We start from the raw sequence: 13,461 nt of genomic DNA, 5'->3' as shown, positions 1-13,461 counted from the left end.
AGAATGGGGGGGATGAACTAGATGACCTCTTGAGGCCCCTTTGAACCCAAATTTCTATGATTCTCTAACTCCCATGGAGTTCTGTAGCTTGGGGGTGCGAAAAGAGATAAGAGCAGAGGAGTATGCAGGAGCTAGATTGTACAGTGCCTTTACATACAAGGTGCTTAAATTGAATGTAAATTTGAAAGTGGCTGGAGCAGCAGACAAGACAGGTGATTTTTGCAGTTGTGTTTTGGATGGGTTGAAGAGGGAAAGACAGAGGAAGACTAGGAAGAGGTTAGGGAAGCCAAAGAGAAGAAACTTGCTATAGTTAAGGTCGGAGAGTATCAGGGTTTGAACAAGGTTTTTGTAAGTGGGAATAGAGAAGAAAATGGCAGCAAATTCTGAACCTGGGTGAATTGGGGTTTTGCCGAGGGTTACAGAGAAGGGAAAAAGTGGAGACGTTTTGGAAGGTAAATTGAGTTCCATTTTTGACACGTTAAATTCAGGTTGGCAGAGACACATCCAGAAGGAGATGTGTCATAGAGGCAGTCAGAGATGTGAGTTTAAAAGGAAGGGGAAATGTCCGGGATATAGAGAGGAATGTGCAGTCATCATGATAGTTGATAGCAATCATGATAGATGATAGTTCATAGCAATAATATGACATGTTTTGTTTTAAAAAAAGATGTTTGTAAGGGGGAATATAGCACAGGGGAGATTATTTTAGTTAAAATTGTTCCCATTTTGACCCAACTGATTACCCAGTATATGGGGTCTTGCAGGTTGTTTCTGTTAGGAGGAGAAATTAATGATGGAATCAGGTATTTCTTTGATTCAATCCTGTTTATTTACAAGGAATGTACAAAGGGCTGTTTCCCCAAACACACTGAAAAGCAAACAACAGGAGACAAAAAGAAAAGGAGTACTTGTGGCACCTTAGAGACTAACCAATCTATTTGAGCATAAGCTTTCGTGAGCTACAGCTCACTTCATTGGATGCATACTGTGGAAAGTATAGAAGATCTTTTTATACACACAAAGCATGAAAAAATGGGTGTTTACCACTACAAAAGGTTTTCTCTCCTCCCACCCCACTCTCCTGCTGGTAATAGCTTATCTAAAGTGATCACTCTCCTTACAATGTGTATGATAATCAAGTTGGGGCATTTCCAGCACAAATCCAGGTTTTCTCACACCCCCCCCCAGACCCACTCTCCTGTTGGTAATAGCTTATCTGAAGTGATCACTCTCCTTACAGTGTGTATGATAATCAAGGTGGGCCATTTCCAGCACAAACCCAGCACAAATTAACAAGAACGTCTGGGGGGGGGGGGGGGAAGAGGGTAGGAAAAAAAAGGGGAAATAGGTTACCTTGCATAATGACTTAGCCACTCCCAGTCTCAGGAGACACTTTCTTTGCTCTCAGTTCCAAACCACTTTCAAGCCAGAACTTTACCCAAAACCTCTCTCTTGGCTTTTTCTCAGGTTCATGCTACAAACACTTCTTTGGCTGTTTCTGGTGTTTCTCTTCTCTGTGCGCTTCTGTGTCGTTTCTGCCACTTCTGTCTGCCTATTCTTTGGCAGCTTGTTGCATGTACATGTGCGCACACCCTCTCTGTAGCCCTCACACACACACACACACCCTCCACCCAAAACAATGCCCAACCCCCTGCATTTGCATTTAGCTTCCACCAACAAAGTTCAGTTTCTGACTAGCCTTGTATGTGGCCTGTATTTTAGGTGGTGGTTCCTATTGTTTCAGCTATCCTATTCTATATAGGCGCCTAACTGCTTCTTACAGTTATCCTGAATGAAGGGCAAGAGTCAAACCCATCAACTTCAACAAGGTTTCATTCAACCCCGAGCATAACCATATGTTTCCTAGAATATATAGGGGGTAAAGATTCCTACAAAATACTATAAATCTTAAAGCATTTAAAAGACGTACCTGGACTGATATTATGTCAGCAACACAGAAAATTAATTGAACTGAAGAGAATTAAAGTTTTAAAAGACTGTTTGTTGGGGGAGAGGCAGTTTTGTTAGACCTCACAACAGTTAATCCAAACCCAGGAGAATGCTAATATAGAAACAGAAGACTCTGGAATGTGAAAAGTTAATGTCAGATTTCAATGGAGGTGGATAAGAAGATGAAATGTGACATTAATACATGCATATGGACTTAATGAGGATTATTCAGACCTATGTGTAGTCATCTGTTTGCTAAAATCCGTCCTTTTTATTAATTATTTGGAGATAACTTTAATATGACCATGAATCCCAGATTCATCTAGAGAAGAAGAAATGTAAAGCAACTTGGAAAGATTTTAGTGTAAATTAACACTATCTGGAGAACACCCAGTATAGGAGCATGTTTTCTCCCTCAGTCTAGAATATGTTTTTGTATTCTTGGAGCCTGCCATAAAGGAGGCAGACATGCTCCCAGTGGTTCTCTTAGATCATGCTCCTGTTTAATCAGATAGCTAAACTGCAAATGTAAACCCTTCCTAACAAGTATGGGAACACTTAACTATACGTAATGTACTTACCATCTGTTGTCTTCAAATACTTTACTAACATTAACTAAGCACTTCTCAGAACATGCTGTGAGGTAATTATCATCATTCCTTTTCACTGATAGGGAAGGTTAGAAAGAAAGGTTAAATTACTTCCCCAAGGTGACAGAATAAGTGTCTAACTGAGGATTAGAACTCAGGTCTTGTCTACATGGCAAGTTAGTTCGCGGCAAGCCAGGACATGGATCTACAGTGCACTAGCTTGCTGCATACCAACTGGTTGTGTGGACTCTACTACCATGCACTAGATCCCCTGAATTTGCAGTGCACAGTAACAGGGTCCAGGTGGCCAGTTAGTACATGGCAAGCTAGTGTACTGTAGATTCACATCCTGGATTGCCATGCACTAACTCACTGTGTAGACAAGCCCTAAGGCTTCCTTGTTCTTTACTTATACTACATGTTCACAGCCCTGTATGAGACAACCACTTTATTGAACCTATGGAAGAGGAGAAAGCCCACAGGATACCCTAAAGGGATCACTTAACAGAATTTCCTCAATGTCTCCCTCCAAGGGCTTCCTTTCTGAGTCACTGAGCAGAAGGGGGTTGTGACATGCAAACCCCACAGATCTTAAGCATCCATGGGTACAACAAAGTGCAGCTACATGAATCCAGACCTATCCCCTATGGCAGCACAGCTTCCTAGGAGGTTAATTGGCTGCACACCCATTGTCTTACACAAAAACCCAACTTTAAATGTTCGAAATGGTGAATCGGGAAGGTGTATTGACAATGGCTTCTCCCCAGTTATGCTTACCCCATACTGTTGAGATCCAAACACTGGGAGTTCCAGCAGAGGAGCCCCACAAGCTGCCAGGAATGGATGAGCCACTGCCCTCCACCCAAGTTCCACCTTCCTTAGATCTCCTCTTTGGCACTATCTTGGGTCTGCCTGTGCTTGAAAGGTTACTATGAAACCTACAGCTGAATCCTATCTTGGAGGCTTGTGGATAACTGCCAGTGAAGTGGAAGTTGCGTGCACGTGTCTGAGCACAGAATTTGGCTTTAACAATTCTATGATATAAATAAGGACATAGCTCACCTGAAATTAGTTTGGGATACATTTTAGGAGATGGCCTAAGGAGATGAAATCTAAGGGAAGAAAATAATTGGATAGAGTAAATAATTGAAAGCAGAACTGAAATTATTGGCTGGCAGCATGAAAACAAAGTAGCAAGCCCCATCTAAGGTACATGAAAATAGGATAGAATTAGAAAGGGTATTAAACTACAAAGCTTACATTCTCTTCCACGGTGGCTCTAAGAGCTATTAATACAGTGAGAAAAGGACTCATAGAAACATGCAACAATATAATAAAACATTGATGCCCTCTATCTGAACAGCCTCAGGTAGAACAATAAGTGAAAGAGGGGTGACCACCACAGAATTTAGAGAATTTCAGAAGGTCTTTTAAACTTCAGCATACAGCTAATACGACGGGATTATCTAGGGCATGTTTATTTAGGCATTGTTAAAAAGAAGTTTTTTGCTCTTCCAAGCAATAAGAGAGAGACTGTAGTCTCATAAGAAGAAATTGAGACAGACAATAAAAAAGGGACGGGACATCCACTAAGGAGAATGGTTTCTCCTGATAATTTTATTTACAGTTCAAAGTGTGGTTTTTCTCTGAAAAGCCACAAAGTAAAATGGCACATGCTACCTCAACAATTCTTAAGGTCTGTGTATATTCAAAATCATATCTGCTCACTTCACTGACAAAAAGAGAATTATTTCATTTTACTCCTCTGAGCCCCACAGAGGCTAACTGCTAGTCCTGAAAACTCAATCTAGGATATGAGTGTCAAACTTGTTCTGTTCCTTCTTGTAGATCATAAATAGACTTATTTACTAAATTCCAACTTGTTCAAAGACACTTAGGGCTGAAGGAGGTTAATGTGGAGACATAATTTGGCCAGCAGAATTGTTATTAAAGGTGATGGATGCATGGAAAAAAGTACTCAGCTTGACACTCAGATCCTGGATTGAGTTTTCAAGACTCGCAGTTAAGAAAACCTTACGCTGAGAAAATCTGATCTGAAATCTGAGGGACAAAACGGGTGGTTGACTACTTTCCCAATAGAACTATATTTTAATGATTATTAGAACCCCATGTTAACTGAATCCTTGAATCAAGTATTAAAGTGTCTCTGTCTTCCACTACGAACAGTTTCATTGTGTACCACCAAAAGGTAAGACGTTAATTCCTCACTGAAGTTTTCTGCTGCCCATGTTTAAAGGGATGGGATAGTGAGCCAAGAATTCTCAGTCAGAAGCTGGTGGCCTACTCCATGGAGCTTTGTAAAGAAAGGCTTCTGGTAACCTAAGAGAGGACAGAATTTAGAACTGGGAAACTAATCTGGGAGCTTGAGAGATGGTCATCCTCCAAGCTATAAGTAAGACTGGTTTATTTTAAGTGCAACTAAACATTTTTCTTGGTTTATACAAAAACCTTGATATTTCAAAGCTGATTATCTTGATGCTTCCTGTCTGTCTCTTAAAATGTGTCTGAACAGTCCCAATCTTTTATCAGGCCTCTCAGCACTATTGCAATACAAATAATAGTGCATGTTTACAAGAATCAGAAGTTGTTGTGGACTATCTTCCATGACTTGGGAATACGTTCCATTTGTTCACCTTGTTTATTCCAACAATGCTATTTTCTAAGCACTGCATCAAAAGCCATATAAATATCTATAAAACATCCTCCCCTTCCTCTCCATTCTGTATCACTTTGGTTCATTTGGTTGTTGAGTTATGACTCCTAAAGGAGAGCTACATTCTGCCAAGCCTTGGGTGGGAGCAAACAGTAGCAGAGGGATAAGAAACTTGTTCCATTTTATGCACAGCCTGTGCAAAGGCTGGACAGAATTGCAATACCTGTACCCATAGGAGTGCAGGGACTGCTTCCTTGCTATTCCTGTAGGGATACACATTACCCAAAGGAGGTGTGGTAAGGAGGAGCAGTGAGTAGGCGGAGTCGTGACTGCAACCTCACTCATGCGCAGGCCAGCAGAACTGGCTGGCCATTCGGGGGTGGAGAGGATGTTGCATACCTTGAAGGACCACGTCCAAGTGGTCAAGTTGATCCATTAGCCTTTACCCATTTACAAATATTACTTAGTTATTGCTGGTGTTGGTATTGGTCATGTAGAATTAACAATTCAAGTACTGTGTGTTCATTAACTGATCGTGTGTTTTGTTGAAAGGTGTGGCCCTGTTTGGTCTTTTGGGGCTTCTTATTGGACAGTTGCTCTATTAATAGTGATTACAGTAAGTGACTTACATAGTTCAGGGTAATCTGTGCTTGCACAGCACCTAGCACAGTGGGGTCCTGGTGTGTGACCGGGACCCCTAGGTGCTACTGTAATACAAACAACAAATAATAAAAATGTTGTGAAGGGATTCAATTCCTGTTCATGACGTGAATCTACTATAATAAGGTGTTTCCTGCTCACAATAAGGACTATTTTTGGCTCTCACATAGATACTTCAGCCATATCATCTTTGTTAGTCAGACAATTGATATGTGGTGTCCATTTTACTTGCTACCTATTTATCTACTACAAAAATTACTACCTACACATATTTTATTTTGAATGTGCTTTTTGTTTTTGGTTTTTTGGTAACTTGTATTTACAGATTTGTTTGGCACCTATTTCAGCAGCACCTAAACACCACCTAAAATTTTCAAAGTCCACATCTAATATTCATGGTGGGCAGACAGCTTAGAATACGCAAATTTATAGCCACCCTCAGCGGAGAGCCCCAAGGACTCTGTGATTGCAAGTTACTGGAAACAACATTAATTTAAACTAGGTAGAATTAAAATACTGAGCATGGTAAAATAAGGAGAAAAGTGTGAAATCTCCAATAGCAACACAATTGACACAGCGAATATATTTAATATGAGAGAACTGGACTACCTGAATGCAACATGGTACAAATTTGCAGGTCCACCAAAGGAGGGAAATGTCCATACTAGCTCAATATTTTTCTATTTTAAAATACCTTAAAAGTGGTCATATTTTAGTGATGGGGGTTATAAACATACCTAGAGTGAGAGAATTGTGCCTTCAGGTATAAATTCAGGCTGCCATGTCTAGTTGGCATCCGGTATCAAGTGGAGTGCCCCAAAGGTCGGTGCTGGGGCTGGTTTTGTTCAATATCTTCATTAATGATCTGGAAGATGGCGTGGATTGCACCCTCAGCAAGTTTGCAGATGACACTAAACTGGCAGGAGTGGTAGATACGCTGGAGGGTAGGGATAGGATACAGAGGGACCTAGATAAATTAGAGGATTGGGTGAAATGAAATCTGATGAGGTTCAACAAGGACAGGTGCAGAGTCTTGCACTTAGGAAGGAAGAATCCCATGCACCGCTACAGAGTAGGGACTGAGTGGCTAGGCAGCAGTTCTGCAGAAAAGGACCTAGGGGTTATGGTGGACAAGAAGCTGGATATGAGTCAACAGTGTGCCCTTGTTGCCAAGAAGGCTAACGGCAATTTGCACTGTATAAGTAGGAGCATTGCCAGCAGATCGAGGGACGTGATCATTCCCCTCTATTCGGCACTGGTGAGGCCTCATCTGGAGTACTCTGTCCAGTTTTGGGCCCCACACTATAAGAAGGATGTGGAAAAATTGGAAAGAGTCCAGCGAAGGGCAACAAAAATGATTAGGGGGTTGGAGCACGACTTATGAGGAGAGGCTGAAGGAACTGGGCTTATTTAGTCTGCAGAAGAGAAGAGTGAGGGGGGATTTGATAGCAGCCTTCAACTACCTGAAGGGGGTTCCAAAGAGGATGGAGCTAGGCTGTTCTCAGTGGTGGCAGATGACAGAACAAGGAGTAATGGTCTCAAGTTGCAGTGGGGGAGGTCAAGGTTGGATATCAGGAAACACTATTTCACTAGGAGGGTGGTGAAGAACTGGAATGTGTTACCTAGTGAGGTGGTGGAATCTCCTTCCTTTGAGATTTTTAAGGTCAGGCTTGACAAAGCCCTGGCTGGGATGATTTAGTTGGGGATTAGGTCCTGCTCTCAGCAGGGGGTTGGACTAGATGACCTCCTGAGGTGCCTTCCAACCCTGATATTCTAAGATTCTATTTGAACATGCAAATGGCCATTTAGTCATCTGAACCAAGAAACAGTTTCCTATGATAAATCAAAGTGGTTTTCATGTCTGTACCCTTCATAAAAATACTTTTATTTAAAAAATCCCATAAAAATATTTATTGCAAAATAATGCAGTTCTGCTGACAATCTTTCAGCTTCTGCATCAGTGATTATAAACTGCCAGTAATTTATGAAATACGGCACTATAGCAGTCCGTTGCAGAATGAAACAATAAATGCTCATTCAAATTACGAAAACATTGCTTATTATACAAAACTGTAACAAGTGGTAAAACAAGATTCACAAAGTCACTTCACTCATGACAAGTCCTCCTGTAGGAGGAGATACTAACTGCAGTCTCATAGGAAAAGAGCTAGTGATGATTAATCTCGTCTGCCATCTGTTCTTCTTCAAGTGATGGTCCCTGTTGGATTCTACTGTGGGTTAAGCATGCACACCAATGAATATTATAACTTTTTCTATGTCAGTTTGACTCTATTTATTCTGTTTTTCTTCTCTCTAGATTTCTAATGACCAACAAGTTCTATGCAGGCTCTGCTCGAAAATGGTTTACTTTAGATTCTGTTGAGATTGCACATGACAACCAAGTGGTCGCTAGATTTAATGTCTCCGTCATTTCTGCTCCTGCGGAGTATTCATTTCATTGTCAGCTGGTGGGGACCAGCAGTCGCTGTGGTGCAAAGCTGATTCCAGCCAACAGTGGAGCAAAGAGCTGGGAGGTTTACCTTTCAGAGTTCCAAGTGAGTGCACTGCCATTTCAGAGGCAATTCCAGGGACGATTACTTGCTAGAGTATGTGTTGAACAGCATATTTTCATAACACCTGTACTTTTAGTTCAATTCTAAAAAAACATTAAGAGAAAGCTATTTGCCCACTATGGGTGCTATTCAACAGGGGAAAGAGGAAGCAGGCAGCTTCTGAACAATAACATGAGAACAACTGAAAAAAACCAAATCACTATAAAGTCATCCACAGAAAGGAAAAAAAACCAAAACAATAGAGAGTACTCAATACTCAATCAGGGTAATGGGGATAGGAGAAGATATATTGTAAAATGGGACCCTATCCCAACCTATGTTATCTCGATGGGACAAGAAGCAACCGCTCTCTCACTGCCCCCAGCTTTACCCAGGGGTACAGGTGAATGTAGTTCCCCACCTGTGGGAAAGAGTGGGACATGAGTAATTCCAGGAGACTTCCTTCACCCTGGTCTATCTAGCAAGGCTATACCAGCACCCCCTTGTCTTGTGGGTCCCCAGAACACTCTGGGATTGGCTTTAAGGCTGCAACCCAATTACCCCCTCCCTCTTGAGGGATGTCACATATGCTAGTGAGACCCCGGGACTGAGCCTGAACACTGGAAACTATGCAAGGGAGCTTCCAATTGCCTCACCCTCTTGTCACAGTACCTCTTACCCATGTCAGATCCATCTGTGAGGTTGAGTACTCCCACCCAGTTACCAGAGGGACTCCTAATAAGTAACATACCCCTAACTGGGGTAGTAGCTTTATCTTGACCTAAACTGTTTCAAAGGGCACACACACAAAAAACCAAATCAAACAAAATAGCTGTATCTGTCTCAGAAACAGCTAAAAGTGGGAGAGAACTTGTGGTAGCAGGTTTCAAAATATACTGAAGAGTTGAAAGGTTTTAAAATATATTAAAGCAATCATTATGCTATTTCCTATACCCAGGTGAAAAGACATACTAACCTATGTACTCTAGATGAATACACATACACAAAACCCCACTTTAAATGGCAACAGTCTCTTCTATGATGTGGTAAAACTTGACTCTCGGTTTGATAGCCCCAGCAGGCGTGTGTGATGAGGTTAATGCCCCGCCACTGGGTTATGACTTCACTCAGAGTTCCACACAAATTATCACAGCAATGTCCAGGCCCCTCTTTCTTCTCCTTTTGTGCAAGCCCCAAATCTTCCCCTACAACAGAGCGCCTGGTTCAGAAGGTCACTAGATGCTGTTTCCCAGTAGGCTGTAGTGAATGAAGAAGACCCAACTCCCAAGCGGGTGAATGCGCCGTACTCTTTGCAGTTTTCTCAGCTTGTGGTTTCTAGGCTAGTCGTTCCCAAAGAATTTGGGCAACTGTTTGACTTGTCTGGAACAACCAGTGCCCCTCCATCCTCTCACTGTATTCTCTCTGATATCCAGTGAAACTCTGACAATTCCAGTATAGGTCTTTTCAGAAGATTAGGGTTCAGAGTGCTCAAGCACCACTAAAAGCACAGTTCTTAGGGAGGTGAGCAATGACTGCAGTCCAGAGTCCAGCACAGAATCTGGTCATTACTCTGTACCAGTCACAGATGGCTGAAATACCAGCACCAGTGTATAGATCAATGGTGGGAATGACTGTTCTAGAATTTTGAGGTTCCTTTTACCAAATGCTTCCTCCTTTCCCTTTAATGCTGTCTGTATAATCTACTAAATGAAAGCTCTTTGTTGTTTCTAAAGCTGCATCCAGGCTTTTCATATTTCTTCAGTGTCTGTCAGACTTGCTAGTAGCCCCTTTTGCTCAGGGCAAATGCTCAAGACACTGAAGTCAGGAATTTTAGGATTTTCAAGGCTAAACTATTTCAAACCTCAGCTTTTATATGTTGCCCTTGAGGATACCCCACACAATCTACATAACAAACCTACGTTAAGGTTTTGTTAAAGGTCAAACGATTAGGAAACTCCATTCAAAATGTACAATACACTGCACAAAATACAATTTCATTTTAAAAATAAAAACTAGTAAATACAGAACAAGCAAACCTATAACAATGATACTAACTGAAACACTAGAATTTAAACATACAGTAGGCTGGAATCCTTATCAAAAAATTTATATAAAAATTAACTAGGATTATGTATCTATGTATTTTTAATTCCTACACAGGTGGCAAATCTGCAGGGAGCTGCATCTTTATTTGCCAGCTGGGATCCAACAGCATCCCCATAGTAGTGATCAAATATCAGAAAAGCAATAAGAGAACATGAAATAAACAACAGTTATTTCCTAAAAGTAAACATAGCATTTCAAGAATGTATAATTAAAGCTCCCACCTAAAGGTTTGCTAGGCATAATCCTGCTTAAATAAGGAATACTACTACCACATACAATAAAATTCAGTCTTCCTGGCTGTAGCGCCAACAAATTTAATTGCCCTAGTAAAAACGGATCGATCTCTCTGTTAAGTACCTTAGAATGTCCTGGAAGAATGGTAACAAGCATGTATTGTTTCACAGAAGTTCAGTCCTTTGAGAACCAAAATGACATGAAGCATCATCTGCTTTTTTTCAGTCAGTCTTTCAAACCATATTGTGTGACTCCCATTCAGCTTTGGTGTGATGTCTAAACAGTGGCTTAACGATGAAATGCCCAGGCAAACGCATCACTTACTAAAGCTGTGTACAAACTCAGCCTCCCAACCCAAATGTTTATTTTCCATAATCCTGCTTGAGTCAGAAACATACAATTGGATATAGTGCAAAGCAGTCAGTATTAACAAGTTAACTGCTATGGTAACAATGGGAACAGTCTTTAATTCTTGAAAGAGGTCCGAGTATGCTGGTACCTCCAGTATTGTCTTTACCTCTACAGGGCTCTAGTTTTGCAGATCATGCAGAATTGCACTAACCATCATTTTGGCAAGCCACTGTAGTAACTGAATGAGAGACAGGGCATGCACATTTCCAAACACTACAGATAATTTGGGTTGCAAAGGTTTGCAACTCAATCTGCCTCCTAGAGCTGTGAAATATTTTTTTATTTATTTTTCACTAAGCAATTATTTTATAAATGTGTTCACATTCATTAAAAATTATTAAATACAGCCCTGGGAAAAATAAAACAAAAACGGCTTCTCTGGGGGATGCTCCACCCTCATCATCCCTTGATGAATTGGGGACACGAAAGGCATATGGACCAAAGGGACAAAGACTTCATTCTTACTAGCTAGAAATCCAAATCACTCTTTCATATGGAAACCTAAGCATTTCTAGTACAAACACCATATTACTACTACAAAATCACAACGTAGTTCATGGCAGGTCAATGAATGGTAGTGATATGTCCCCCTGTATGTCCATTTTGCTGTTTCTATGGCAAGTTTGTATTTCCTAATTACATACATAGAGATAATTATATACAGAGCAAAATATATTAGCTATCTTTGGAATTCTGCTTTCTTGTTTATATCTGCATGGTGGGGAAAGATGATTCAAACAACTAACTTTCACAAAAATATACAGTGTTGCCAACTCTTGTGATTTTTATCAAAAGTCTTATGATATTTGATGTTTTTCTTAAAGCCCCATCTCCCAAAGTCATGTGAATCTGTGAGAATCTCAGTTCTTTCTTGTTTTTTCCCTCCCTTACTCCTCAAGTAAGTTTCTAGCTTTCAGAGTTGTGGAAAAAAGCTTAAAAACACACCCTAATGCTCAAACACCGAAATAAAATAAAATAAACAGAACCCCAAATGTATTATTTTTTTTTAAATGTCATGATTTTTAAGCCAACCTCATGATTTTGGGAGCCCAACTCTTGATTTTTGAATGTTTAGGTTGGCAAATCTGAAACAGTTATTAAGTTACATTGGTCTCATGCCTCCCTTGGAATTTTACCTTTAAAATATTCCCAAGTCTCTGAAGTTTGGAAGCACAACTTCCTTTTTGTAAAACAAATAACTGTCATGCATCTGAAATTTCCTGGAAGGAGAGAGAAATTGAAAAATCATGCTGAAAAGGAGTTGGTGCCCACGCCTCTTCAATAGGAATTGAGGGCACACAGTATTTTGCAGGCCTAGATTTTGTAGTGAATATACAGATCTTAAAAGTAGGTTTTGTTGTGTAAATTCATTTGGGCTCACCTATTTTTTTCTTGTTCTCAGATTCAGGGCTTCAATATTCAGAATAACCGGTTTTCCTACGCAAGCGACTGTACATCTTTCTTCTCCCCTGGAATCTGGATGGGCTTGGTGACGTCAATAGTTTTATTATGGATCCTGACCTATGGAATCCACATGATCATGCAGCTCACAACAAACAGTAGATTTGATGATCCCAAAGGCCAAGCTCTGTCAGTTCCTCAAACAGAGTAGCAATGGATTGTTTTGACATTGCTTAAACGTTTCTTATTAGTAAGATTACGTTTTTGTCATGGTTATTTTTAGTAAAAATCAGGGACAGGTCACGGGCAACAAACAAATATTCACACAAGCCTACAATCTGTTGGTGACTTTTACTAAAAATAAGGGGTGGGGGAGGACAGACAGCCCGAGCCCACCATCAGGGGAAGGGGGGGGGCTGAAGCTGGAGAAGTCAGAGAGGTTTGTTAAAATCATGGAATCCGTGACCTCCATGAGTAAATTATATCCTTACTTATTAGTGATGTACGATTTTTATGTTCTTTCCACTTTATAGTGAATGTACCCTAAGCAGTTAGTGTAACAGAAAGGTTTAGTAAAACTCCAACAAATCTGGACAATGAAATCCTTCCTGAGAAAGGGAACCTTACTCCTGGCAACACTGATAATTCCGCCAGCTGTTACCCATTTGTTCACAGTTTTCTGAGTTAGTCTACACTGAGATTAAAAAGCCACTGGCATCGAGTCTCAGAGCCCAGGTCAGCTGACTCAGGCTTGCAGGGCTCAGGGTGAGGGGCTAAAAGTTGCAGTGTAGATGATTGGGTAGGTGATTGGACGTGGGGCAGGATCCCAGGCTCTGAGGCTCTGCAAGGTGGGAAGGTCTCAGCCCAGGCTCCAGCCCAAGCC

General features: G+C 40.9%; 1 protein-coding gene across 1 annotated transcript in view; it reads left to right on the top strand.

Moving 5' to 3' along the window:
- The window catches only part of ATP6AP1 (ATPase H+ transporting accessory protein 1), an 89,520-nt gene extending 76,624 nt beyond the window's left edge, over window positions 1-12,896 (top strand). Inside the window, exons 10-11 of the mRNA XM_077807837.1 lie at window positions 8,192-8,429; window positions 12,580-12,896. Of these exons, the coding sequence (XP_077663963.1) occupies window positions 8,192-8,429; window positions 12,580-12,789 (448 nt within the window). The 3' untranslated portion in view covers window positions 12,790-12,896. The remainder of the gene's footprint in view (window positions 1-8,191; window positions 8,430-12,579) is intronic.
- Window positions 12,897-13,461: the final 565 nt, after the last annotated feature.

The sequence above is a fragment of the Eretmochelys imbricata genome, chromosome 1 (genome assembly GCF_965152235.1).
Source record: "Eretmochelys imbricata isolate rEreImb1 chromosome 1, rEreImb1.hap1, whole genome shotgun sequence".
Lineage (NCBI taxonomy): Eukaryota > Metazoa > Chordata > Testudines > Cheloniidae > Eretmochelys > Eretmochelys imbricata.
This window is presented reverse-complemented; position numbering and strand designations above follow the sequence as displayed.